This window comes from Dasypus novemcinctus, chromosome 13 (assembly GCF_030445035.2).
Source record: "Dasypus novemcinctus isolate mDasNov1 chromosome 13, mDasNov1.1.hap2, whole genome shotgun sequence".
Lineage (NCBI taxonomy): Eukaryota > Metazoa > Chordata > Mammalia > Cingulata > Dasypodidae > Dasypus > Dasypus novemcinctus.
The window spans coordinates 3380558-3407080 of NC_080685.1; the positions used below are offsets into that span (position 1 = coordinate 3380558).

Sequence of the window (26523 nt, forward strand, 5' to 3'; positions counted from 1 at the left end):
CTCCACATTTAAACCACAGGAACTTCCTACTCCTGCTCCTCTCCTGGGATGTCTCTCGGTAGCTAGTTACCGTTGGAATCACACGTTCCTTCTCCACGTGGACTAGAATCTCCACTCCAGGAGCACACAGATGAGCCGGAGGTGGGGGACAAGGAAGCAGGGGGTGGCACCAGTGGTCATGGATTACAGGAAAATTAAATGATTACAGCCAAGAAGACGCCAGCCGCAGAGACAGACTCGCATTCTGTCGTGCCCAAGGTACAGACATCTTGAATTAAAGGTAACGTTTTTTCTGAACTGTAGCCGCCCTTCCTTTTACAAAGGAAACCTGGCAGCCGCCAGCCTCCTGGCTCCACCACCTTCCGACGTGCGTCTCCACGCTCGGCTCTGTCCAGGGAGTCGCACCGGACAGCAGGCCCGCTGCGTGCAGCCCTCCTAATTCTTGTAGGTACACCTGGACCTACTCTCCAGGTTCCAAAGGAAGCAGATGGCTGGAGTTCGCACCCCCAAAGCAGTACTTTGGAATGCCACATAAAAACAAAAAGAGAACGCCGGGCCATCACCGGTTGTCTTTCCGAGTGACTGCACGATCTGGATTTTCAGTCCTTCCTGTCTCGCCTCCTTTTGGGCATGAAAGCAGCTGGATGCTGGGGAGCCCGCCCGGGCAACCGGGGGTCTCCCCTGCCCTGCTGCCGTCAGAGCCCCAACGTCGATTGCAGGGGTCACGCAGCTCCAGGCCCATAAGCTGCCTCCCGAAGCAGAGGGCTCAGGCCCGTGTCCACCCTGGACTTGCCTGCTCAGGACGAGGGAGCCACTCTTTAAAATGCTGCAGAAAAGGCTATTTCAGAAGCAGATTAGAGCAGCCATCCTGCTGAATGGGAGTCTTAACTCTTAGCTGGGCTGGAGAAGCCCGTGTCACCCTCTGTGGTGTACTAGTCAGGGACTCGCTCCCAAACACCTCTAGCTTCGTCTAAGACCTTCCGGTCAGCCTACCACCTGTGAATTCATCCAAAACTGCAGACATGCCTTCTGGACCGGGACTTAGGATGCGATGCACAGTCGGCTTTGTTTTTCCCTAAGGCTGCTTCTTGGCAATTGTGCAGTTTGATATTATTGATGAATTTAAAAAATATGTATTGGATTATGTTTGTAAACTGCTCTGTTCCTCTGGGCAGGATTAAATTATGATTAGGGCTTTGATTGGGCCATGTCAGTAGGACACTGAGTCCCCACCGACGAAGGAAACGACATGGCTGAAGAGTTAGTCTTGAGCTGGAGCCCTGGGAAGAGAAACAGGCCATTCACCTAAGAGTCTATGGCTCGCCTTGTGGAGAAAACAGGGCAGCTGAGCCTGGAGAGAGGCAAGCCCTGGGAGGAGAGGAACCCTAAGCCCAGAGAGAAGAAGACCTGGGAAGAGAGGAACCCAGGAAGCCTGGACCCTGCAGATGTCGGCAGCCATCTTGCTCCAACACGTGGCAACAGACTTTGGTGAGGGAAGTAACTTATGCTTCATGCCCTGGTAACTGTAAGCTCCTACCCCAAATAAATACCCTTTATAAAAGCCAACCAATCTCTTGTATTTTGCATCAGCACCCCTTTGGCTGACTAGTACAGCAGTCTTAAGAAAAAACTCCAGGGTTTGATAAGTATTTTATCCACATGTCAAATGAGCGACTCAGTGTTCCTCCTAGATTTTGTCTTCTAGACTGAGGAGGCCTTCCAACAGCTGGTTCTCAGATGGAGGAAGTTCCTATACTCCTCTGATTGTTTTTGTTTTCCTTTTATAGTTCAAGGTATACTTATTAAGACAGCCTACGAGTGTATAGCTTCAAACGAATTTTTTTTTTTTTAATTTTACCCAAGGGTTAGAACATACGTTTCACTTCATTTCTAATTTTCTTCCTGATAGTATCCAACAAATTTTGTTATTTGTTTCCTTGTTCATAATCTTGGGCTGACTCTTCAGGCAACAAATATCTAGATTCCCCTTCTTCAGTCATAACCAGTTTCTCAGAATCTATCATCTCATAACAATAGTATGAATTATTTTCCCCAAGTGTTTTTCTTTTCCCTCATTAAAACTTCTCCATTCATTTTACTCATTCATTCATCCTTGATAGTACTTTATTACCATTGAAGAACTTAGTTTTGTGTACAAATTTGTAGATTTCCCATGGTCCTTTATTATCTCAATCCCTTGAAAAGGTGTTAGACGAGGCTCGTTCCATAGGCTTTTCTTCTGGAGAAGATGACGAGCCCAGCAACTCAAACTAGCTGGTGTCTAGGAAGCTGTACACGTGAGAGCATACAATTTAGTGAGTGTTGTTGTGTATACACACACACACATACACCATGAAACCACAGTGCAGGTGATGAGCATATCCACCCACAGAAGTCTGCTCATGCCAAGTGCGTCTCTGTCTTCCTCCCACCCCATTCCCAGTAAACTGCTGATACCACCACCTGTCACTGTGACGAGAGTTTCCTCTGTCTCATTGCACATACAATGTTCTGCTCCTTTTTCGGGCCGGGCGGCACTCCACTGTGTGGACACATCACATTTTCTTTATCCATTCATCCAGTGGTAGACATTTGGATTGCTCCACTTTTGGGCTATTCTAAATAGTGCTTCTAAGAACATCCACATGCAAGTCTTTGTGTGGACATATACCTTCCTTTCTCTTGGGTAACTACCTAGGCATGCAACGGCTGGGTGGGATGGCAGGGAAAATTCATTTCTACTTTATTTATGCATAAAAATAGTTCCAAGAGCAAACTGAAGAAATAATAGTAATATACGGGTCTTTGAGGTTGTGCCTTCAGAACTTGCTTTGTCCACTCGATCTGCTCGATCTTTGTGGCATACAGCAGCGACGAGGCCCAGGAGACACGCAGTTCCTGCGGGACTGGCAGGCGCCTCGTCTTCCCCTCTTGGACACTCTGTGGTGCTAAAACAGCTAAGAGGCTCGTCAAGTTCATTCCACCAGCCCACCTGGGGTATATCATATGAGCGTTTGGAGGAGTTTATGGTTCAAAACAGAGTGGAAAGTAAAGACGACTTTCCTGTTTGGCTTCTGATGCCAGACTTGCTCTTAAATTGAAAAAAACAACAACAGAGGGAGAGAGGGAGGAAGAAAAGAGTAATATTAGAAGGTTAGAGGGAAAAAATAATGGGAGTAGAGCCTGGGCTTCTGGTAACTTCCCTGATCTTGAAATGTTTTCTTAAGCAGAGGTCAACAGACACGGGGCGAGTGCGTGTGTGGGTTGCAAAGTCCTGAAGGAAGGCCCTGTGTGAGCCTCACTCTCAGGGCCTCTGTGAAGGGGCAGTGGCAGAACTAACAGAGTGTAATTTTGAAATTCCAGGTGTACAGGAAATAGCCTTGCTATTTGGAATTTATGAGCTCCGGTGGCAATGGACTTGTGAGGCTTTTCTTCCTTGCATGTGTAAGGAGAGGCTAGTCATGTCTGAATTTACTGCGGCTTGAACAACCCTCTGCTTCCCTCCCCCACCGAGCAGGCCCAGGCTCCATCCATCAGGTGTCCTCAGGCCCCGCTTGAGAGGAAATAGAGAACACGCAGCGCAGTAAATCCGCCGCGGGTCTCTGAGGCTGCGGCTGGCGGTGAGGACCACCGGGGCAGCTCACAGAGCAACGAGGCCTAATTTTCTCCTTCTCTAGCTTTCGTGTGAAAGCTGAAACCGAGCGCACCACATCTTAAATAAGACGGTACAGGATTCCCCTACATCTCGAAAAGACCCAAGGATTAAGCAAACACGTCACCAGGGGGGGAGATGCAGAAACCAAGGACAAGGAGCCTGGAGATGGGCAGAGGCCCCGAGGCGCCAGCCGCCACCCCCTGGACAGGCTGGTCCGCGGCCGGGGTGAGCGCCTGGGCAGCTGCTTCTCAGCCGCCGGTAAAACGTGCACTCCAGATTCAAACTGCCCTTCTCCCAGCGCCGCCGGGTCAGGGCTGGCTGAGGGTTCAGGGGCTCCTCTCCGGGTGTCGTGTGGGCACAAGGAGGCAGGTGGGGGGTCTATCAGCAGAACCTCCCAGTGGGGAGTTTACTGCTCAGAGTCCAAGGGAAACAGAACTCAAGCTGGACTGGAATTGCTTAAAACCGAGTTTATTAAAGAAAAGTGCCCATCTCAGGTCCAGTCAGGCAAAGTTCTCGTTTCCCAGGAACCCTGGGCACAGGCTCTGCCAGCACCCGCGGAGAGCGCTGCCCCCAGAGCGGGTCTCCTTCCACTCAGCCCCGGCGAACCCCCCAGGACGGGTGGAGGAGGCCGCCGGACGCGGCAGGGAGCCCAGACGTGCGAGCCCCAGCGCGCGCCGGCCCTTGCGCTAAGGCCGGAGGAGACGGCGCTGGAACAAGGGCCAAGCGCCACCTTCCACGGCTCTCGCCTTCCAGAGGGGAGACACGAGGAAGGAGAAGGCAGACGCTCCAGCAGGGCGATTTCTGATGGCGAGTGCTGGGGAGTCACCTTTGGTTTCCCAAAAAGCCAAAGGCTCGGGGGAGCTGCGCTGGAAGATGTCACCTAGCGCCCGGTGCTGTTCGCCGCGGGCTCGTCGAGGGACGGGCTCCCGCTGGACCGAGCGCTCCGGGGCAGTGGCTGAGCGCCGTTCATCCTCTCTCCTCGGGCCCACACCACGTCTGGCCTAGAGCAGGTGCCTACCCATGGTGGCTGAATGAACGAATGAGGCCATCCTGCCCACCTCTCAGCCAGGTCCCCCCAGAAGCCTCCCAAGGATGGGGTGCTAACAGTGTACCTGGGAGGTGATTCCCAGCGGCAGTGGCAGGCGGGGAAGAAGTGCGACTGGGAGGGGAGGAGGCCCGTCAAGTTACGAACGGGGACCCCCGAGGCTCAGGACGCCTTAGGAAATCCAGGAGACGGTATGCCTTGCCCCAGAGCACCAACCAAGGGCCGAAGGGGCCAGCGTACGTGGCCACCAGTTCCTTCCAGACACACTGGCCAGCTGTTCCCGAAGGCTTCAGCCCCCCCCCCCCCCCCCCCGCCTCCAGCCTGCCCCTTGCCTGGCCCAGTGGGCTCCAGCTGCAGAGCCACGGGCGCTGGCCCCGCGGCGCTGAGGTTTCGGGCACACACGGTGAGCTTCTTCCCAATTCCAGAGTGGCTCGGGGAAGGGGGCGCGTGCCAGGGCCGCAGCAGCCAGGTGGACGGTGGCCCCGTCCCTCTCACCAGTGGCCACTCTCTGGCTACCTCTCCCCTCACCTGACACTTGCGGCTCCCCAGAGCGGAAACAGCACCTTGTTTTTATTAGAGAAGTGGAGAGTTTACAAAAACTCACGCGTGGCTTTTAGGGCTCCCCTACAGCACCAGCCACCACCCTCCTGCCTGGTTGGGGGATGTTTGCTACAAACGAAAGAGCATCCTCCGAATGTTACTGCTACCATAGCCCAGAGCTTACATTTGGTGTGTTTTCCCCACAAACCACCCTATTATTAACAGCATGTATCAGTGCTTTATATTTGTTACAGTTCATAAGAGAACGTTCTCATACGTGTGCTGTTAATCACAGTCCGTTTTCCTCTTCGAGCTGGGAAAACGTACTAGTGACATCTGTCTGCTCCAGTTCATAGAAGAGTATTCTTGTATTTGTACTACAAGAATGGACTACCTCAATCCCACTTTTAAGTGACGAGAGCATGTACAGGGATTTAGGCGGTCCAGCACTTTTTCTGTCCCTACAAACCACCTCTAAAATTGTGTATACCCAAGTTCAGAAATATCCTGCTTTCCACGCAAGTGCCACCTTGCCTGCCACTTTAGAATGAGCACCAAAGAGACCGGTGATAATAAATGAAAATTTATCTTAGAGAAATGAGCTCCATCTATTTTTTGAAGCTCCTAAAAGACTGGAAATAAATTTTGAGTGGCAGTTTATATTTGCTCGTTTTTTACCCCGAAGGGGCCTGCCTGCTGCTGGGTCTACTCCTTTTCACTGGAGGCCCCTGAGAATTGCTCTCTCTCTGTCATTGCCAAGGGCTTTTCTCTCTTTTGCGTGGGTTTAAAAGGACACGCTATGGTCTGCTAAGGCTTTGATTTTGGAGGATGCCAAGAAAATGACACAGGTCATTATTTCTAGGTCCCCAGCCTCCTATTTCCTGCCTTTCAGTGTGTTTCATGAGCAAGCGCACCGGGTGCCGGGAAAAAAGCCTCTAATTACAAGGTGGCGATCAAGTCACTTTTGCCTACAGTAAATAAAAAAGGATGATTGTCAGACATAGTGCAGTACTGGATCTAACAGTGCTGAAATCATTAATGAAAAACGTTTCATTCGTTTGTTCTTTGAAGTTATTTTTATCCTGGATACTAGTACTTGGGATGGGAACTGAGGCTACACCATAAACTTTTGTCATTTACAAGCACAATGCCATGGCTTCTTTTTAAGTATTTCACTCTTTCGAGAAGCAAGACAGACCTAAATCTTCTCAAATGGGTGGTTGATTTTTTCAATATTCCTTTCCTGAGCTCCTACTACATGCCAGGTGGAGTGCACTGGGAGGATTAGGCACCGTTTCTGTTCTTGTGAAATCTACAGTTCAGCAGACAGAGAACAAGTAACACTTCCATTTTAGAGGTAGGAAAAAGCAAGCCACCTTCAGGGACAGCTCTCAGGAAAAAAGCCGACACTTCACTAGCCCTCTTTATGCTTCAGTGCTTCCTGTTTTCAACCAAATTATTTTACAGTATTCCTTAAACTTCTCCTTCCTGTATCCTCTGTGAGGAGCCGATCTTCTACTCAGCTGATAGAGCCCTAGACTGATTTGCACGCTCATCAACCACGTGACTCCTCAGTCTCTGAAACTGAACCTCAGTCCAGGACCACATAATACATCTTCAATTTCTATAATGTCTTCCACATGATTTTATCCTCAAATGCTTAACATACTTCACTAAGACAGTGATAGAATTAAAATAATAAATCAAAGTAGGGTGACAGAAAGCAAACAGGCTTATTCAAGGGAGGAAAAGACAGGTTTTCCACGCGACAGGGAAAAGATGGAGAGCCTGCTTCGTGTGTGCTCCTCCGAGGCGCCCCTCTTCCCTGTTTTTAACCCTTCCTTGGGGGCATCATCCCAGGCAGGACCACTCGCCCCAGACCGTACAAAGTCTCCTCTTGAAAAAAAAAAGTCAGGCACCTACATAGTTTCCCAACAGTGCCTTTTGCAAGCTTGGTTATGACAGTTTCTCCCAGAAATGTCCTAAGGCCAAAAGAATAATTCCCAAGCATGAGTGGAAAAAAAACTTCTAACTGTGAAGGGCCATCTGGAGACAGAGCTGCTGGTCTGAGGTCAATTCATTCATTCACTCATTCATTCAAATATTCAGAATATGGTGGGTACAACGTGGGACCATGGGGCGGGACACAGAGGGAGGATGGTCAAGGCATGAAATGGGGAGGTCAGAGAAGCACGGACCCAGAAGGTGGCATGTGAGGGAGGCTCTGAAGGAAGGGTAGGGTGAGGAAAGCAGGTTTCCTGGGGAAGAGAGGAAGGAACAGGAAAAAGCAACACCTATGCGGAGAAAAGCGGTCTTAACACTGCAGAAAAGCAAAGCTGGTGTCCCCAGAGCAGGCAAGCAAGGAGCGCGTGGCCGGCAGGGAAGGAACAGGAAGGGACAGGCCGCAGGGAGCAGCTGGGACGTCGCTGGAGAACCTCCACTCAGGGCACTGTCTGTGTGTCAGTCACTAACTAGACTACAAGACCACAGAGCAGTGGGTCAGCGTGTCTCCCCATAGCTCTGCGCGGCGCCGCCTCCCTCCCCTAAGCTGGCTCACTTACCAGGGTAGCAAGACCATGTCCTCACGCCCCCCGCCCAGAGCCCCTCTCGAGTTGGGAGGCAGAAGCACACAGGGACTATGGGCATTTGTCCACCTGTTGAACAGATCCTTCCCGGGTGCTCTTCAGGCACTGGGACGAGGCCACGAGCAGACACAACATCCCCTCCTTAGGACGCGTCCGTGGCGGCTCCAGGGCTCTGCGTCCGCCGGCCTGGCTCCAGCACGTGCTCATCCCCCGCTGGCTGGGTGACCTTGGCCAAGCTACTTCTGCTGGTTTTGAGAGTCAATGCACATGAAGAACTCAGAATAGCATGCAGCATATAGGAAACCCTCCAAAACGTCAGGATGTTCTTTTCAAATAAATATTAAAGAAAGGAAATAAGTTAGAAGGATTGTAATAGGAGGTGGTAGAAGTACAGACTAGCAAAAAAAACTAAAGAAATGTAGAGCAGGTGAAATTGCACCATCATCTGGCCTCTCCTTGGTGTACACAGCTCTCCTTCGCAGTTTCTGAATCTACCCCATGTCATCCCATCCTCCATCTTCAGGCCATAATTCAAACCATAAGGGTGTTAAAGAAGAAATGATCGATTCATATGCTTTTGTACTATTTTGGTTAATTTTCACTGGCAGTGTCATGTTAGAATTCCAGCTCCCTACACCTGAGCCACCACCAGACTCGATGATAACAGAATTCTTAATAGCTCCTTCCTCTCTCTGCCTTTCCTGATTTCATTTTTTTTTCTTATTTTTGAGACCAGATTTTCTAGTGCCATAAAACTAAAAAATGGAACCTCTTCAAAAGAAATAGTGCCATAAAACTAAAAAATGGAACCCTTCAAAAGGAAAGCTAACTGGAGCGCCAGTGGAATACAGCTCGGGAGCAGGGTGACTCTCCTGGGCGACTGGCGTTGCCCATCTCCCACGGTGCCACTTGTGAATGGCTGAGGCTGTAAGAACAACTGTGCTCCTTGCCTCCTGGAGAAGGCGGGGTTTGCTTTCAGGCACAAAGTCAGACCTTTACGACGGCCGCAGGGGCCCTCGGGCATCCCTGGGCAGGATGAAAAAGCACCTGGTAAACACATTGTAAGGGAGGCATGACAAGCACGGTGGCATGACAAACCGAGATGGTGGCAGAAGGTGCTCCGGGGTGCCATGCCCCCAGGGAATCACTGAACCCACAAAACCTGAGAGAGACATCTTCAAAACTAGGGAAACAGACATTACAGCAACTAGGTGACTTCTGAGTTGGGAAAACAGCTTTAAAAGCAGTAGGAGAAGCTCACGGCACCCTTGCTGGACCCTTCCCGCATGGTATGGAGCCAGGCCACGCTCCCACTTGGGTCCTCGGCCTTGTCCACGGGGAGTAGAGTAGCCTCTATGCACTTAACGGGATGCTCGTATGTCAGTGCCCATCAATCTGGTGGTAATCTGAAAGACTGAATCAGAAAATCCACTTCTGACTCCCCCTACCAGAATCTGTGCTCCCAGAACCTACCCTGCAGCAGAAGCAGCTTGCAGACGACTTCAGCAGTACAAGAAACAGCAAAGTCAAAGCTGCTAGGGGTGGGGTGGGATGGGGCTACCTGCTTGAGGACATACAGTAGTGCAAGTAATCATTCACACACACACACACACACACACACACACACACCCTGAACAGAGGGAAGTCTATTTCATGGAGAGTGGAGGGGGCACTGGAATTCCTGAAACGTGAGAATTCCTAAGAACACGAGCAAGCACCAGCCCAGAAGACACCTCAGCAGGCTCAGAAAAGACGGGCAGGTCCCTACACTTCACCTTCATCTCAGACTGCACTTGGTAGGAGGGATAAACTCTGAAGAGAGCATGGTCCAATGTAGAGCCATTTTGAAAATTTGGTAAAAGGCGTTTTTTGCCTTGGTTTGTTTTTGTTAGTTCCTGGCACTCAAGAAAATCTCTGTCACTAGAGGAATACAAATTTAAGGAGCAAAGAGGTCAGGGACTAAATCCCAGAGGTAATATTTTAAATATTAAAATGTACAGTGTGCAAGAGAGATCCCAAGACAAAGAAACAGGAAATGATGCCTCTCCCACAGGAACAAGATAAAAACTTAGAAACCATCAATGTAGAAGACCAGGCTTTGGACATAGTTTTTAAAATGATCCTCAGTATGCTCAAGGAGATCAAAGAAACCTTTAAGAACTAAAGGATATCAGGGAAACAATGAACAATGTAAGAATCAAAAAGCAATTTTTAAAAAGGAACCAAACAGTATTACTGGAGTTGGACTACTCTGACAGTTGGAAATTCTTTTATGAATCCCAAAAAGAAAGATATTTTCTCAGCTAATACTTTTCTTCCGTTGTTTGTGTTTTTTTGGTGTAAAGTGTAATTATTAGCCCTCTTGCTGGGTCTGATATAAATGGAGACAGAGAGAGACACACACACAACAACAGGAGAAAAAGGAAGCTGTCATATTTGCTCCAGCCATGTGAGAGGAAGGAATCCAGGTTTGCCCCAGCTGAGCTCAGAACACCAAAGCACAGGGAGGGATGGGTGATCAGCCACAGCTGAGTCCAAGAAGAACGTGAGATGGCAGGACCACAGTCTTGGCTGACTGCCCCATGGCAGGATGCTAGGATCAACAGTAGCAGATTTGGGTGAGAAAGCATCTCCGATGGTGCTTTATTTGGACATTTCACAGCCTCAGAACTGTAAGCTTTTACCCTACTAAATTTCCCATTATAAAAGCCAACACATTTCTGGTACTTTGCATCAGCAGCCCTTTGGCAAACTAAGACAACCATAATAACTGAAATGAAAATTCCTTAGTGGGTTTCAACAACACATTGGAGCCGGTAGAAAAAAGAATCGGTGATCTTGTCTTGAAGGCAAAAGAAATGATTCAGGCAGAGGAGCAGCCATTAAAAAGAATTAAATGAGAGCCATTACCACTGACCCCAAAGAAATGAAAAGGATAAAAAGGATCTAAGGATACTAGACCACTGTATGCCAGCGTATTAGATAACCTAGATGAAATGGACAAATTCCTAGAAACAACAACAAAATTACCTAAAATAACTCAAGAAGAAATTGAAGATCAAAAACAGACCAATAACAAGTAAAGAAATTGAATCAGTTATCTAAGATCTCCCAACAAAGAAACATTCAGGACCAGATGGCTTCACTGGTGAATTTTACCAAACGTTCCAAGAAAAATAAACACCTACCTTGCTCAAACTCTTCCAAAAAAAAAAAAAAAGAAAAAGAAGGAACGCTTCATAACTCATTCTATGAGGGCACCATCACCCTATAACAAAGCCAGATAAAAATACTACAAGAAAAAAAAGTTACAGACCAACATACCTTATGAGTATAATGCAAAAATCCTCAACAAAATAGTAGCACACTGAATCCAACAATCCAACAGAACATGAAAAGAATTGTACACCATGGTCAAATGGTAAATCCCACTGACCATCAATCAGTATAATACACCAGAGTAATGAAACAAAGGGAAAAAAAAACACTGTCATCTCAACTGACAAAGAAAAGGCAGATGACCTCCCGCACCCCTTCTGGATAAGAGTTAGAAAACTAGGAATAGATGTAAACTTCCTCAACGTGATAAAGGGCATATAGGAAAACCTACGCTAGCATCATACTCAGTGGTGAAAGACTGAATATTGTCCCTCTAAGATCAGGAACAAGACAAGGATGCCCACTGTTACCACTGTTATTCAACACTGTACTGGAAGCTCTAACCAGAGCAATTAGGCAAGAAAAAGAAAATGTATCCAAATTGGAAAGGAAGAAGGGAAACTTACACAATTTACAGATGGTGATCTTATACAGAGAAAATCCTATAAATCCACAAGGCTACTAGAGCTAATAAATTCAGCAAAGTGGTGTGATACAAGATCAACATGCAAAAATCAGTAGCATTTCTATATACTACTATTGAACAAACTGAGAAGGAAATCAATAAAATACTCCATTTACAATAGCAAGTAAAAGAACCAAATGTCTAGAAATAAACTTAAGTAAGGATGTAAAGAATTTGTACATGGAAATCTACAAAACATTGCTAGAAGAAATCAACAAAGACCTAAATAAACGGAAAGACATTCTATGGTCATTGGTTAGAAGACTAAACATTGTTAAGATATAAATTCGATCCCAAGCAATTTAAAGAGCCAATGCAATCCCAATCAAAGTTCTAAAACACTCTCTGCAGAAATGGAAAAGCCAACCATCAAATTTATATGGAAGGGTAAGGGGCCCTGAATAGCCAAGCCATCTTGGAAAAGAAAAACAAAGTTGGAAGGACTCCCACCTCCGAATTTTAAAACTTTCAAAGCTACAGTAATCACACATCTTGGTACTGGGACAAAGAAAGATACATAGGCAATAGAATCCAATTGTGTGTTCAGAAATAAACCCTCATACCTACAGCCAACTGATTTCTGACAAGGGTGACAAGTTCACTCATTGGTGGAAAGAATATTCTCTTTTAAAAATGGTGTTGGAAAAATGATGTCCGTATGCAAAAGAATGAAGGTAGATCCTTTCCTTAAAAGGGGAAATTTTAGGTTGTATGTTATAATAATTTTTTTAAAAAACCATAGGACTGGGAAGCGGACATGGCTCAAGCGACTGGGCTCCTATCTACCATATGCAAGGCCCTGGGTTCGATTCCCGGGGCTTCCTGGTGAAGGCGAGCTGGCCTGCACTGCGGAGAGCTGGTGCAGCAAGATGACACAACAAAGGGAGATGCAGAGGACAGTGAGAGACGCAGCAGACCAGGGAGCTGAGGTGGCTCAAGTGCGGGTCTCTCCCACTCCCGAGGTCCCAGGATCAGTTCCCAGGGCCTCCTAAAGAGAAGATGAGAAGAAAAAACAAGCAGACATGGAAAGAACACACAGCGAATGGACACAGAGAACAGACAGCGAGTGCAAACAAAAACAACAAATGGGGGTGGGGGGAATAAAGTAAAATAGACTGCTAAAGGAATATAAATTTAAAAAAAAAACCATAGGACTATACAACACAGTAAGCCCTAATGTAAATGATTATAGTTAATAGAATTATAATAACATTGCTCCATCAATTCTAACAAAGGTGCCATGGGCATGCAAAGTGTTAATAGGAGGGACAGCTGTATGTGAGAGAGGATATACAGGAACTATCTTCCGCATGATTTTTCTGTAAGCCTACAACTTCTCTAATAAAAAAAAAATCATCTACTCAAACAAGAAAGCTGAGGATTCGCGGGATTTCCACTGAGGGCAGTGCTCCATCCTCCTTACAGTAAGCATCCCCTTATCTCTGGGATTTAGATGACGGTTACAAAGCACTGTCACATTTTCATTTAATCCTACCATAATCCCATGAAGTAGATATGATTATCTCCTTATAACAGAAGAAACTGAGGATTAGAGAGGTTTACTTATTTGCCTAAAGTCACAATGCCAGGGACAGGCTGTGGCTTCAACCCATGTGCTCTATCTCCAAGTCCTTCTCCTTCCTTTATCCAGTATCTACCCCTCTTCTCCGTCCCCTCATATCAATAAAAAAGGCATTCAGAACGTACAACTCGAACGCCTACCCCTGAGAACATCTGACAGGAGCCCCTGGGGTCCTTGGGGCTCACGGAAATCGCTCTGCCTTCAAACGCCCACACGAGGCATGAATTGGGTTTTCATCACAGGCAAAGCTGCACAAATGTTTCCCACATGTTATGAACGGATTGCCAACACCAGCTGGCAACCGGTCAGGCAACAGACTTGCTTAGTCAGAAAATGCCCCATTTTACTCATTCCCCTGCAGCAGACCAAAAGGGGCTACAGACACTGGCCGTTTTCACTGGTGGAGGTCGACTCAGAAAGGGCCGCGCCACGCCTGAAGGCCTCTGCTGCACGGTCTGCACACCCGGGCATCTAGCCCACCCAGCTGAGAGCCACCCTGACCTGCTTTCCGATGCAGGTTCAAGACAGAGGAGCACAGCAGACCTTGCCCTGTGGCCCCCGGTGCTTCTGCTGTCCACCAGCAACCTGGCCGCACTCTTTCATGCAAATGCCCCAGGCCCTTGAGGCACCTGATGGCACTCTAAACGCATTTGGCTCCTGCTCAATGTTTTCCTGTGATACTGCATAGCGTGTGAGCCGAAGGGAAACTGTGTTCGTAAACTGCGACTCCTAAAAATTCGTTTCATCAATACACATGAGTCAGAGTGTCTTTTCCAAGGAGTCCAAAAAGTCTTTTCTAGAAAAGTAAAGCTAACTAGAAATCCAGAGGCTTGGCTGCCAGTTCAGCCCGTCGAGGATCACGGCCCCAGGGAAGCGGATGTGGCTCAACTGATGGAGCTTCGCCTACCATACAGGAGGACCTGGGTTCTATCCCGGGGGCCTCCTGGTGGGAGAGAAGAAGAGTGAGCGTGCTTGCACGGCCAGCTGGTGCCTGCGTGGTGAGCCAGTGCCTGTGTGATGTGCACGAGTGCCCGCGTGGTGGGCCAGTGCCCCGCGCAAGTGAGTCATGTGGCAAGATGGTGACTCATGAAAGGAGATACAAGGGGAGAGTCACGGTAAAGCACAGCAGAGACCAGGAACTGAGGTGGCGCAATTGACAGGGAACCTCTCTCCCCATCAGAGGTCTCCAGGATCGAATCCCGGTGAATCCTAGAGGAGAAAGATGAGAAGACAAGACAACACAGACAGCAAAAACAGCAGGGTGGAAGGAGAGAGAAGGGGAAAGGTGGTGAAATCAATAAAACTTTAAAAAAAAAAAAAAAAGGAGCACTGTCCCAGCACTGCTACCAGAAGGCAGAGGGGCCGGAGCAGCACTCGCCCGACGGAGCCTTGGCAAGTGAGGAAAAATGTCCTCTTCGGGCAGAAGAGCCCTGCGGGCCACCTCGGCTGGGCCAGCAGGACGCTGGCCAGACCTCAGCCCCGCTTGCCCCCTCCCAGATGCCACTGTCCCCAAGCAATCTGCGCACTATATCCCAAAGGAGCTCAGTGGCACCCACAGAAAAGAGCTGGGAGGGGGTGGGTAGAGAGGAGAAAAGGACCGACACGGGGCCAACGAGCCCCAGCAAGAGCAGAGGGGCCGGCAGAAGGGGAGGTGCGATCAGCACCAGCAGAGGCAGGACAAGAAACGGGGGAAACACAGAAGCTCCCCAGCTGGGGCTCCTCAAAGCTCGTAGGGTTTGGGGGAAGAGGTCTCCTAATGGCCATGGTGCTAAACCACCTGCCCCGGTCTACACAACGAGAGGCTGCGGCTCCCCTGCTGCCCTGTCTCACCACAGGGACTGGTGGGAAGAGGGGATCTGCACACCCTCCTCCATTCTTCTCTCTCCAGATCACCTGAGCATGGTTCGGATGGTTTCTTTTCCTTTTTTTTCTGGTAAGGGCTGCTGGTATCTTTATAAGGGGAGGAGAGGAGCATCCTTAGGGACCAGACCTGATGGAAAACAAGAGACCTGCCCTCTGGGTCGGTGAACTCGTGGCACACAACCCAGCGTTAATGCCCTGTGACTCGGGCAGTGCCAGGGGCTGGGCACGCTGCAGAGCTGGGCGTTTGCTAGGCACCGTGGAGCTGGCTCGCAAAAGACCGTGGACAGGGCTTCTCAGGCAGGCCTGCCCTGCAGAGTGCGAGCCGGACGTCCGGAGCACAGCCGTGCACCCAGAGCAGGGCCCCAGAGCTGCCCTGGCTCAGACCAGCGACCCCGGCCTGCAGCTGGCCTCGGCCTCAGGCCACAGCAGCCTCTGGCCTCGAGGGATGCTCATGGAACCAGTGGCGTGTTCAAGGGGCTGGGGGCACACTCTCGGGTAACGGGAATGGCTTAAAACACCACTGGAGAAAGAGGTCAAGATGGACAAGGATACCCTAACACCCCCAAGGAAGGAATGCGTTCAGGCAAAAGGCGAGGAGTTTGGTGAAAGGAAGTAAGGGAGAAGAGAAGTAGAACAAATGGAGCCCACCAAAGGAGTGTGAGGGCAACCCCTATATTAAGGTGAAGATGAAAATTTATCCAGAAAATTCCAGACCCAGGAGAGATTTTGTTTGTTTTCTGAGTAGGCTTTTCATAATAATACATAGTATTTTCAGAAAAGTTTTAGATTTACAGAAAAATTACCCTGAAAGTATAAGGAATTCCCATCTATAACCCCTACACACACAGTTTCCCCTATTATTACTGTCTTACATTAGTGTGCTGCATTTGCTACAATGGACGAACCAATACGGAAGCACTGCTACTAACCAAAGTCCACAGTTGACATGATGGGTTCCACTTTGTGCTGTACAGTTTTGTAGACTTTGACGAATGTATAATGGCATGTGTCAGCCACTGCAGTATCACACGGAAGAAGTATCACCCTAAAAATGCCCTGTGTCCCACCTACTCATCCCCGCCGCCCCCCACCCCGGCAACCACTGTCTTTAGGTCAGTGTACAGGTTCTCCTGCTAACACCAGGTAACAGCTACAGTAACAGCGAATCCACTTTGGTCTGTGGCCGCACACTCCCATTGTTGGCTCACTCCTCAATCTCGAGGGATTTGGGACGACGTCCACTCCGAATGCTTCAGGCTGAGAGGGGCTGAGATATATGGGGCAGCGGGAGGAATTGCTTGGCTGGCAGTTAGAGATACAAATTTTTATTTGAATTTGGTAGAAGATACAGTCTTACAAAGACTGTAAACTGGACGTAAGTTATAGATGAAAACATTCCAGGAAGAAGTGACGTCTGAAAGCAAAACTGAAAACATGTGTGCTCGTCAGCTCTGCCAAAACTCGAAATTGTCTTTGAAAAGCTCATGTGGTAGTTGGCACTTCTCACTATTGTCCTAATACTTGTTCTGAATGAAGACTAAAATCCTCTAGAGGATCATTTTCTCCATGAATAAAAGGATTTTAACAGTTGTTCAGGTTATTTGAAAATGAACACCAAAGAGAAAAGAGGTTATCCCAAAGATTCATTTTGTTTACCAGGTTCAGGGTAATGCAATGCGTACTCCAGAAGCCACTCACTGCTTTTCAAATAAAAACGAATATTTGCTACCTCAACCTGCTAAGGTTAGCATTTCGCCCAAGAATTTTTAGTGGGTTTCATTCACTTTATACATTACAAGGTACTGTATGTAAAAAAAGTGAAAAAAAAAACACCTTTATCTAAAGTGAGTCAACAAATGGAAAATCTAATCACACCCTCCTTTGCCACATCCCACCAAGGTGGACTGTGCAAAGGAAATTGTCCCGCTTGAAATGCTCTTGGTGTTTCACTGCCAGCACACAATGGTTAACCACTCTGTGGACCAATTTTGCCAATCTCTTTTACGGGTTCACTATCAATGTGTTTTACACAAACACAGGGTACTGAGGTTCCGAGGTAAAGGTAGTTTACCACGGCGCTGATATTTAACCCAACTTGCAAAGAAATTCTGGCAAGAGGCTTAAAAGGGTCAGTGCTTTGGGCTCCATCATTTCTCAAAGCCATGTTTCTTAAACTGTGTTGAAGGATAATTACATGTAAAATATAAAGCCCCAATTATTTATTCTTAGATTCAGAATGAAATGACTGCCACCTGCCAGAGAAGTTTCCGCGCTTACGCCCAGTTTCTGTATTTCTTCTCGCTTTCTCGCTCGCCTCGTCACAGGCCCCTAACGGCTGGTGGACAATGGGCCAGCAGCACTGGCCGCAAGCCTCACTGGTTCCCCAGCTACAAATCCTTATTTTATCGATATCGTGTTTGAGATGCAACAAGGTCCACCCATAGCTCTGAAAAGTAAGTTTAGAAGACAGGTGAAGCTTAGAAGGAACAGTGGACATCTGCAACCTTCAACAAACTGTTTGTTCTACTTATCTTCTCAAAAAAAATAAACCAAACATCACAAGGGCCACATATTTCCAATGTGTTTTAGAAGCAGTGACCGCAGGACAGGGTGACAGTGAAAAGCCTGCGGTGAAGTAGCTTACATACTGGGGAGCGTGCTTAGCGTCGGGCTCAAGGCCCACGGCGCCGCTTCCCACTGCGTGGCTGTGGGTCCCTTACGACCTCAGGAAACCTCTCGCTTTATCGCAAAAGAGGGAGACAGGGTCAGTCTCGGGGGGCTACACGTAAGGAGGTTCTGCAAGGAAAGAGCTTGGGGCAGGGCGTGGTGGGTGCGCAGAGCTCAGGCCCCAGCACAGCCGCAGCAGCCGTGGACCCGGCACGTGGCTCCTCCCCGTGTGGGAGGGAAGAATCCAGCACCGTGTCCTGGGGTGGCCCCTGAGTGCAGCTCCAGGCGGGTTCCAGGCTCCTCTGGGCGGCCTGCGTGTCCATCACACATGCAGGCCGAGGATGACACGTGGTGCACACAAACTGAAGGCACAGGAGCTGACTGCGCCCCAAAACCCCGATGCAGAGTGCGACCCCTGCTCTCCGTATAGAACCATGACCAGGGGAGTGTTTCTAATTTTGGCAGAAGCAACAAACCCAGATTTCACGTCAGTGGACAGCTGCGCACACCAACTCTGCTTTAGCGGAAACGCAACATCTGACACCCGGCTCGGTGTACTGCCGGCAGCATAAGCCGGCCTTGCTCTGTTGGGGCGAAACTGGAGTGAGGTGCGCTCCTGCGCCAGCCCTGGACGCGGGGCCTGGAGAAAGGTGCTCCGTCTGCGGCGCTAGGCTAGCGTCATGCCAGGGAGCTTGTTCCAGTGCAGCCCCCCTCACGGGGAGGGGCGAGACCCCAGCTACTACTGCGGTGGTCAGCGGAGCAGGACAGGGCCACGGCTGGGGTGGGGACACCGTACATACGTCTACTGTTCTTCTCCACGTGGGAATTTCCCCACTCTTCCCTGGAAACCCTTTAACACAACCAAGGGTTTGGCACCCTACGCATTCAGCTCCCGGGGCTCTCGGCGTACCCCACACAAGAAGTAGCAAGGACTCAGGCCGTTCCGTGGATCCTTTCTAGCTCTTCGGAAGCTCCAAACACAAGCGCGTGCGACGGCAAAGCGGTGAGCTTCAGAGCCTTCGTTTACCACTAACGACACCTGCAGGGCCTCCCCCTGCGTCCTTGGCGCACCCATTCTGGGTTCACCGCAGAGTTTGCGCTCCGTGCCCTGCCTGTATGAGCAAGGTTCCCAGAGAGGGCGGTGCCTGTCACCCCCTCCTCGGCTGGCTGGTTCGGAGACCCTCCTTTCGAGCAGGGAGACTCAGGAGCTTGGGGGCCCCTCTCCTTCTGGCACCCCGTCCCTGGCTCTAAAGAAACTGCTGTTTTCCGAGCACCAGGAAACACTTGTTCTCCCTCCACACTGCCCATCAGGAGCCCTCACCTCGTTTCCTCCTGCTTCAAATCCTTCTCCTGGGTTTTTCAGAGCATGAGAAATCTGAAAAGCGCTGTGGCTGGCGCTGAGCGGAAGGCTCTCCTCATTCAAGATGGCGCACCACAGATCAACTCCATCTGGGCCCCGGGCGTTCTCCCCACAGTGAGGCCAGGGATCGGTCAACACAAAGTTGGTCACTCTCCCTGACGGGGCCTTCACTCTCTTCTGGGTCAGTGTGAGCTGTCAGCGGGATCTCCTTCCGTCTGAGCTGAGATGGAGCTCCCGGAGACCACCAGAGGCCAGTCAACCCCTGCCCGTACCCTCGGGTGCCCTGCAGAGTCCATCAAAGCCCTCTCACACGATGGCCCAGGAGAGAGGCGAGGGCTGCTACGACGTGCCTCCACACCTTTTCTCCGGAATAGACGCGCCTGATTCCCTTCACCGCTCTGCAAGCACCGCCCACTTCCCACCCGGGCCGCGCTCTAAGGACCCTCCGGGCCCAGGGAAGGCAGCGCTGGGGGCACTTCCTCATCACCTGAGCTAGCTCCGTTTCCTCCCTGAAAGGGGCAGGCTTGGCAACCCCGTGAGCTCGGGGTCCCTGCTCTGTGGGCCCAGAGACACGGAGGTTCATGCACGGAGGACACGGCGGCCCACCCAGGCAGCGAGCCGCCATTTCCCGTTGTTCCCCATGCATTCAGGTTAGCCCAGGGCTCAGAGGACAAAAACATGGTGCCCGGGGGCAGGCCGAGCCTCAAACCCGGCCGCGACGCCCTGTCCGCTGCCCTGCTGTGCCTTGATCCTGGATATCAGCCCCCTCGCGCCCGCAGCACGCTCCTCTAGCAACAGCCTGTCCTCCTACAGGCCCTCTGGTTGCTCCCATTCACAAGGACAAGAGAAAAGCCACACAGTGTTCCTCCTCACACGCTTGGTACAACCCTTTATAATTTACAGTCGTTTTATCTTAGTCCTCAGATTAATACCTGCTGATTAACACCTCATGCCAGAGAGGAGGAAACTGAGGCGGAGCTGGACCTCGACCCCACAGGGCCTTCTGATTTCACACCTGTGCCATCTGTCCCCCACCTCACTCACTCAGGAACTTGAGCGTCTCACACAGAGAAGGTTTTCGGCAGTGAAGATCCGACCAGCAGATGAAGACGGAGGAGCCTGGCGTCTAACTCCAGCTCTGCTGCACACTCACTCCCAGTTTCTCCCTCCTGGACCTCTGCTCCCCCGGTCACAAAACAGGGAGCCTGAGGCAGACGGCGAGGCCCTCTCCTGCTCAGCTGTGCTGTCTCCTGCCCCGCCGGGGTCACGCTACTAAAGTTAGCAGAAGGCATTGCTGAAATACCTCTCTCTTTGTTTCTCATGTTCTTGAAGTTTCTAAGATTAGCAAGCTAATGCTCCCTCCAGTCTACTCAGCAGGAAAGGGCCGCCGTCTAGTTAACATTCTTCAGCCGTGCATTTTCGGCAATGAGACGGGCAGGCTGGAGACCGTGGGGCCGCACCCACCAGGAGCCCCCAGCCCACGGAGGGCCAGCTCTGGAGCCCCGAATTCCCAGAGCGGGGTTTTTCAGCCCAGGGGACATTCCAAGGTGTCCGAGCCATTTATGGTGGTCACAACGGGGGACGGGGCGAGAGCTCCCAGCACCTGGGGGTCCAGGCCAGGGGCAAACAGGACGGCTCCGGAGCCAGGAGCTGCGCAGCCCGAGATGCCAGCCGCGCTGTGGCTGGGGGACCCTGTTTGAACAGGTCTGTCACCTGCCCCAGCGCTCCTGCGTCTCGGCTAAACCGGGGGACGCGTGGAGGGTCCAGAACCCTCTTACCTTGCGAAGAAGGAGGCAGCCACCGAGGTCCCCGCGGGCGGCTCGCTGGCTTCTCCAGGCTGCGAGGCGGGGGTGCTGCAGGCCAGGGGCTGGTCCGCGGGGCAGCGGGCCAGCGCCACGTCCGTCGGTCCTTCCCGGGCCGGCTCTGGCATCAGCGGCGAGATCTGACGAGGAGAAAGGACACCGAGCTGACCGCCTGTGGCCTCCCGTGTCCCCCCACCACGCGCCCGCCCCCGGGGGCAAGGAGGGGTTCCTCCCCGCAGTCGGTGATGCCTGGGTGCTCAGGCCACTTCCGGCCTCTGATGAGGACACCTCCTCGTTTTCACCGAAAACAACGGAATAAAGTTACCCCGACACCGTAAGTGGCAGTTTTGTCCGTCTCCCCTCATTTGGAGGGGAGAGCACGGGGCCCTGGCCCCACGGCAGCCCAGATGGCTCCCAGGGCCTGTTCCTCGTGGGGAAGGGCTCCCCGCGCTTCCCCGCCGGGGGCCGGGGCGAGGCGGAGCCTCCCTGGGGAGAAGGAGCCCGCCAGCAGGAGGCCAGCACCGCCCGCTTCCTTCCTGGGTGGGCGAACGGGGGGCTTAGATGGCTAGTGAAATTGGAAAGCCACTGTGAATGACCGGGGGGGTGGTTTTTTGGAGAGTTTAGATAATTTCAACAGATTTCATTTCCTGCTGGTTCATTAAGATAAAGAGCTCCCATTTTATTTGCAATGCTTGCCCTCAGAACTGAAGTTTTAGTGGACGGGACTGGGCCCCTGTTCCCTCAGATTTCTACCATACACTAAGAAGAGCCATACTTCTGGGCCACATGAGAATCTTTTGTAGCAAGTACACTTTTTGAAAGGTGTTAATCCCACAACGAAGGTAATAATTACTCTGGCAAAATCTAAACATATTATTTGCAAAAGCCTGTTACTTTTAAAACGTCAGTCTTTTTACGAAAAGAAAAACCACCTCTAGTTAGATGAAAGGGAAGTTTCATTTAAGCTACAACGCGGCCTGCTTGAGCCTCTTCAGTGCTGAGTGGAAAATGGTTCTACCTGCCTAGAAACCCCAGGGCACTACACAACGGTCAGGAGTCCGCCCTGGAGTGGGCAGGCGGGCCGGTGAGGGGGCCCTGCTGGCCTTGAGCCCGGCGCTGCACCCTCCTGGAGCACAGCACCCCTGCTCCCCAGCCCTGCTCCATCCCCGCTTCCTCGGAAGCTGGATTTACACACACATCCTTGTTCTCGTTCCCCAATGCGCCCGAAGGAGACCCGGCCGAGGATGACGCTCAAGAGCAGGCCGCGAAGGTGCCACCGCCTGGAGGACGTCCCTGCGCTCGGCCAGCCCTCCACTGCCCCTGGGCCGTGGGCACCCTCAAACCGCTGCCCCCCTCCTGGAGGCTCGAGGCAGGCTGTTGGGGTGGGGGGGACACCGAGGCATGGCCATGTGCGCTGCTTACCACTAAGCGCGTCCGCGATGCCACCCGGGCACCGCCCGCCACAAAGCCAACCCCAAGAGCCCAGCTTCCCCTTCGAGCAGCCACGGTCCAGGAAACACGTGCTGGGTAAGTCAGGGAACGACCGTGCCGTGCAGTGTCACGGCCTGTCCAGCTCAGGGGCCCTGCGGGGGCTGTCGTCCGGCTTTGTCGGTTTGTGTTGTCATTTCCAGGACCTGTTTCTAATCTGGGGTGTGGGGGGAAGGGAATGGGGTCCTTCTGCCTCACGATGTCTAAACCGTCCTCGTCGGCACCCCGCGAACCTACAGAGGAGCCAGGGGGTACGTGCGCAGTGGCACGGGTCGCGGCCAGCTCCCGGGGTGACTGGGGGGGCTCCAGGCCCCCCGAGTCAGCCCAGAGTGGGCGTGAGCATCCTGTGAGCTCACAGCTTTCAAAATCGTCACTTAGCCAAAGAGTTTCCACACGGGGACCCTTTAAAAGGGCGCTCCTGGCTCTCTTGTGCCAAGCACGTTGCATCTCTTACGTTTAAAGCTTCGGGGATTTGCAGGTGTGGGATGCTGAATTATAAGCAGAATTAGTCAAGCCTGCAAGCAGAATTAGAGTTATCAGTTATCTTGGGAGGTTGGAATCACAGGGCGTGTGGAGCGGGAAGGGCTCTCCAAGGCAACTCTCCAGGCCCTCCTCGCACACGGAGCCCAGAACGGAGACGCTTCCCGGCTGAGCGCCTCCGTCGGGGGCTCTTGGGCCAATGCTCGAGCCCCCACCCTCGCACCTTCCTCCCTCTCTTCCTTCTAATAAAAAATAAAAGGGACATAGGAAAAAAATCAAACCTGTGTGTCCATTGCCATTGTTAGAGATGTTATCATTGCTCAGTTATCTTTATATATTTTAAGGGAAATCCAGCATTACACTCAGCTGGAATTTCCTATGTCCCTTCACATTTCTTCTTCTCCTTTCCCAGACACAGCCTGGTGCTTGGTTCTGGCAACAAGCCAGCCCATGGTTTCATTCTCGGTGCCGCATATCCGTCACACCCCACTGCCTCCCAAGAGCCTGACTGAGCTCACTCTGGTTTCTTCTGAGCTTTCTCTAGGTTTGTTCTCCTTGTTCCACAATGCAGAGAAGGGAACCTCTCGAAAGCTGATTCCTGTAGACTCTCGCTGTCCTAATACCTGTACTTATACCCCATATTCTTTCCAAGGACCTTGACCTTTCAGAAATAACTTCCAATGGTTTAGCCAGAGCCATTGTTAACTTACTCCCCCTTGCTCGCTGCACCCCAGATCCTCATCCTCTTTAAGTACCTCAAATACTCTGGGATCTGCCTGCCACAGGGCCTTTGCACGTGTCTTCACTCTAGCTGGACTGTTTCCGCTTTAGCTTCAGATCCAAGTTCAACCATCATTCTCTTGGAGAAGACTTATGCCGGCCTAAGTTTCCTCCAGGGGATATTTTCACAGGACTGCAGTCTTACTACAGTAGCTTTACCTGGGTTCATATTATAGGTAACAGTAAGTTACTGTCTCCCACCACGCAAAGCCCAGGACAGTAGGGCAGGGCTGCTTTGCCCACTCTTGAATCCCCGGACGCCCGCGGAGCCCGGCACACAGATGATGAAAACGTACTTGTGGCATAAGGCTGAGCTATTACTTTCTACTGCTCACACTCATCTAATTAAATCTCCTTTTACCTGTAAGTAAGAAGCCATCCTTCTTAAAGATTTCACTGTTTTCCTTTTTCGTTTAACTCTTGGAATACGGCCGTATTTCCCTGACCCTCACCTGCCAAGTGTAGTGTTTTGACCCCATCGTGTGCTAGTTTGGGGACCAAGAGCAGCCCCCTTTTTAGTTCACCAGCTGACCTCTTCATTCATTTGAACCAGCATTTATTAGGCGCCACTGGTAGGCACGCACGCAAGCACTTCCCCCACATCTTCAGCATCTCCTGCCTCAGGCGCGTTGTGTACAGCTCGCTGGCCCTGGGTTCCTCATACAAAGGTGGCCCACACGGTAACTGGCCCAAAGCAAAGCCCATTATTTCCATTTAGCTATATCTGCATAATTCTGAAAACTAGAGGAGCGAGGCTTGTTCTCAGGAGAACTGGCTACATCACTGCTTTAATTTAACATTTAAAATTATACCAATTCCAAATGTTTCTGAGAGCACCGTGTCAGAAGAGCTTTGGTTTTTCTGTCGTGCGCTGCGGCGCGGGCTGTGGATGGGGCACTGCTCACAAGGTACAGCAGGGCTTCTGACCAGGACTTCAACCGCCTCAACCGTCCAAGTGTCCTACAACAACCCCACAAGTCGTAGCTTCCTGGTTCCACCCATAGAGGAAACAAACTCACTGCCTATTTATTGGCTGAGATTTGGCTGAGAAAGCACTGCTCCGGGCCAAATTCTTTCTCTCTCGGCTTTCTGAAACCGTGGTAGCTTTTCCCTGAATTAGTTACATATTAAGCAAGGAAAGCTGAAGATCCTTATCTATGACAATTCCATAATTAACATATAAAGGGCAGTCCTAGGTGGCTTATAAAAACTCCTGCCCCATGCAGGCCTCATTGGAAGCCATCCCTATTAAATGAGGTGCACAGGGGGGCTGAGGTTCCCATTCCACAGATGAGAAACAGGCTCAGGGAGGGGAGGCCCCTGTCCAAGGTCACTGGGTCTCAAGCAGGGCCGTAGCGATAGAAACACAGGCTTCCCGGCTCCATTCTCTCTTCCCCCCGATTATTATACCATCTCGCCCCAGTTCCCGAGGTTTCCTGGATAACCTGAGCACCACCTATCTTGGGGATTATAGAAAACAAACGTAGCTTAGCGTTTGGCCTCAAGATATTTAAAAGAAAGCCAAACTGAAAGACTCAGGGAGCCGTGCTCTTTCCAGCGCCGCACGGTCAGCGTGCACGCGTGCGTAGGGCGCTACCTGGGACCCGGTGACGGGCAGGCTCCAGAGTGCTTTCAGCCAAACCACCAGCCGGGGGGCTCTGGGGCCTGCAAGGTAGGAAGCTGCCCGCGTGCACCTGCTCGCGTCCTGGGGCGCTCGGACGGGCAGGTGCTGCCCCTGGCCACCCCAGCCTGCCCTGGACCAGGAGCCGGCGCACCCCTGGGAGCCCTCGCGCACCCTCATACTCAGCCTCCCGTGGCGGAGCTGCTTCTAGAAGGCCAGTGGGGGACCGGGCATTCCTCACAAGGTGGGGGCATCTCCACTGCAGGTGGTTCTCGGGGTACAGCTAAGCCGAGCCCTCCCTGGGGTGAGCGCCTGCTCCAGGGCAGGCGTCACTCTCTGGGCTCTGGGTTTTATCCCCGGGCAGCCGCCTTCCCCACCCGTCAGTGGGATGACCTGCCCCCCCAGGCTTCAAAGGCAAAAGAGGGGCTGTGGGGTTTGGGGTGCTCTTTTGGGTTTTGCTGCTGGCTAGAGCAAAGCTCGGCTCTCCGTGCAAAACTGCATCCTGAGAGCCTCATAAAGGACGGGGGGCCCCCAGGACCCCTGCCCTCTGGCCACCCAGCCCCCTCACCCGTGGCTCCCAGCCAGGGCGCGAGGCACAGCCCAGAGCCCCCTGAGTCCTAGAGAAACGGGAGCATTTCGTGGGTGAGGAGCGGATGCTCGGGAAGTCTGGGCGACCGAGCTGAGGACAGCAGCCGGCAGGGGGGAGCTGGGACCCCTGATGCTAGCCCGGCCCCCCCCTGCTCCCCACCTTGCGCTTCCCGGGGGCCTCGCCCCATCCACGTCAAGAGCAGGCCCCAGCAGGGGGCCCTCAAACTCGGGCTCCACTGCCGAATTCCCAATCACGAGCCTCGTTTTTAGGTTGACCTCTGATTTTTAGATAATGATAAATGTCTTCCCCCGTAACACAGGATTCCTCCTGAGAAAATTCAGGTGCCAAAGCCTCGGAGACCCCCTAAGGTGTGAAACAGCTAGAGCCCTCGGGAAAGGATTTCTTGATCACGTGGGTGCAAAGCATCGCAGTCTAGAAGCAGCAGCTGAAAACTTGCCAGGCCCCGATCACAAAGTTTTTGGGGGGCTGGATTGTCACCACAGGGTCTTGTTGGGTCAAGTTCCATGGAAATCTGCTCTCAGCCCTCCGTCTCGGTGGCGGGGGCCACGTCACCGCTTGGCAGGATGGGCTCCGGTCTAAGTGTGGCCCTGATCCATGCCGC

General features: G+C 51.5%; 1 protein-coding gene across 1 annotated transcript in view; it reads right to left on the minus strand.

Moving 5' to 3' along the window:
- The window catches only part of KIF26B (kinesin family member 26B), a 468194-nt gene that overhangs the window by 218154 nt on the left and 223517 nt on the right, over positions 1 to 26523 (minus strand). Inside the window, exon 4 of the mRNA XM_058309397.2 lies at positions 20920 to 21083. Within this exon, the coding sequence (XP_058165380.1) occupies positions 20920 to 21083 (164 nt within the window). The remainder of the gene's footprint in view (positions 1 to 20919; positions 21084 to 26523) is intronic.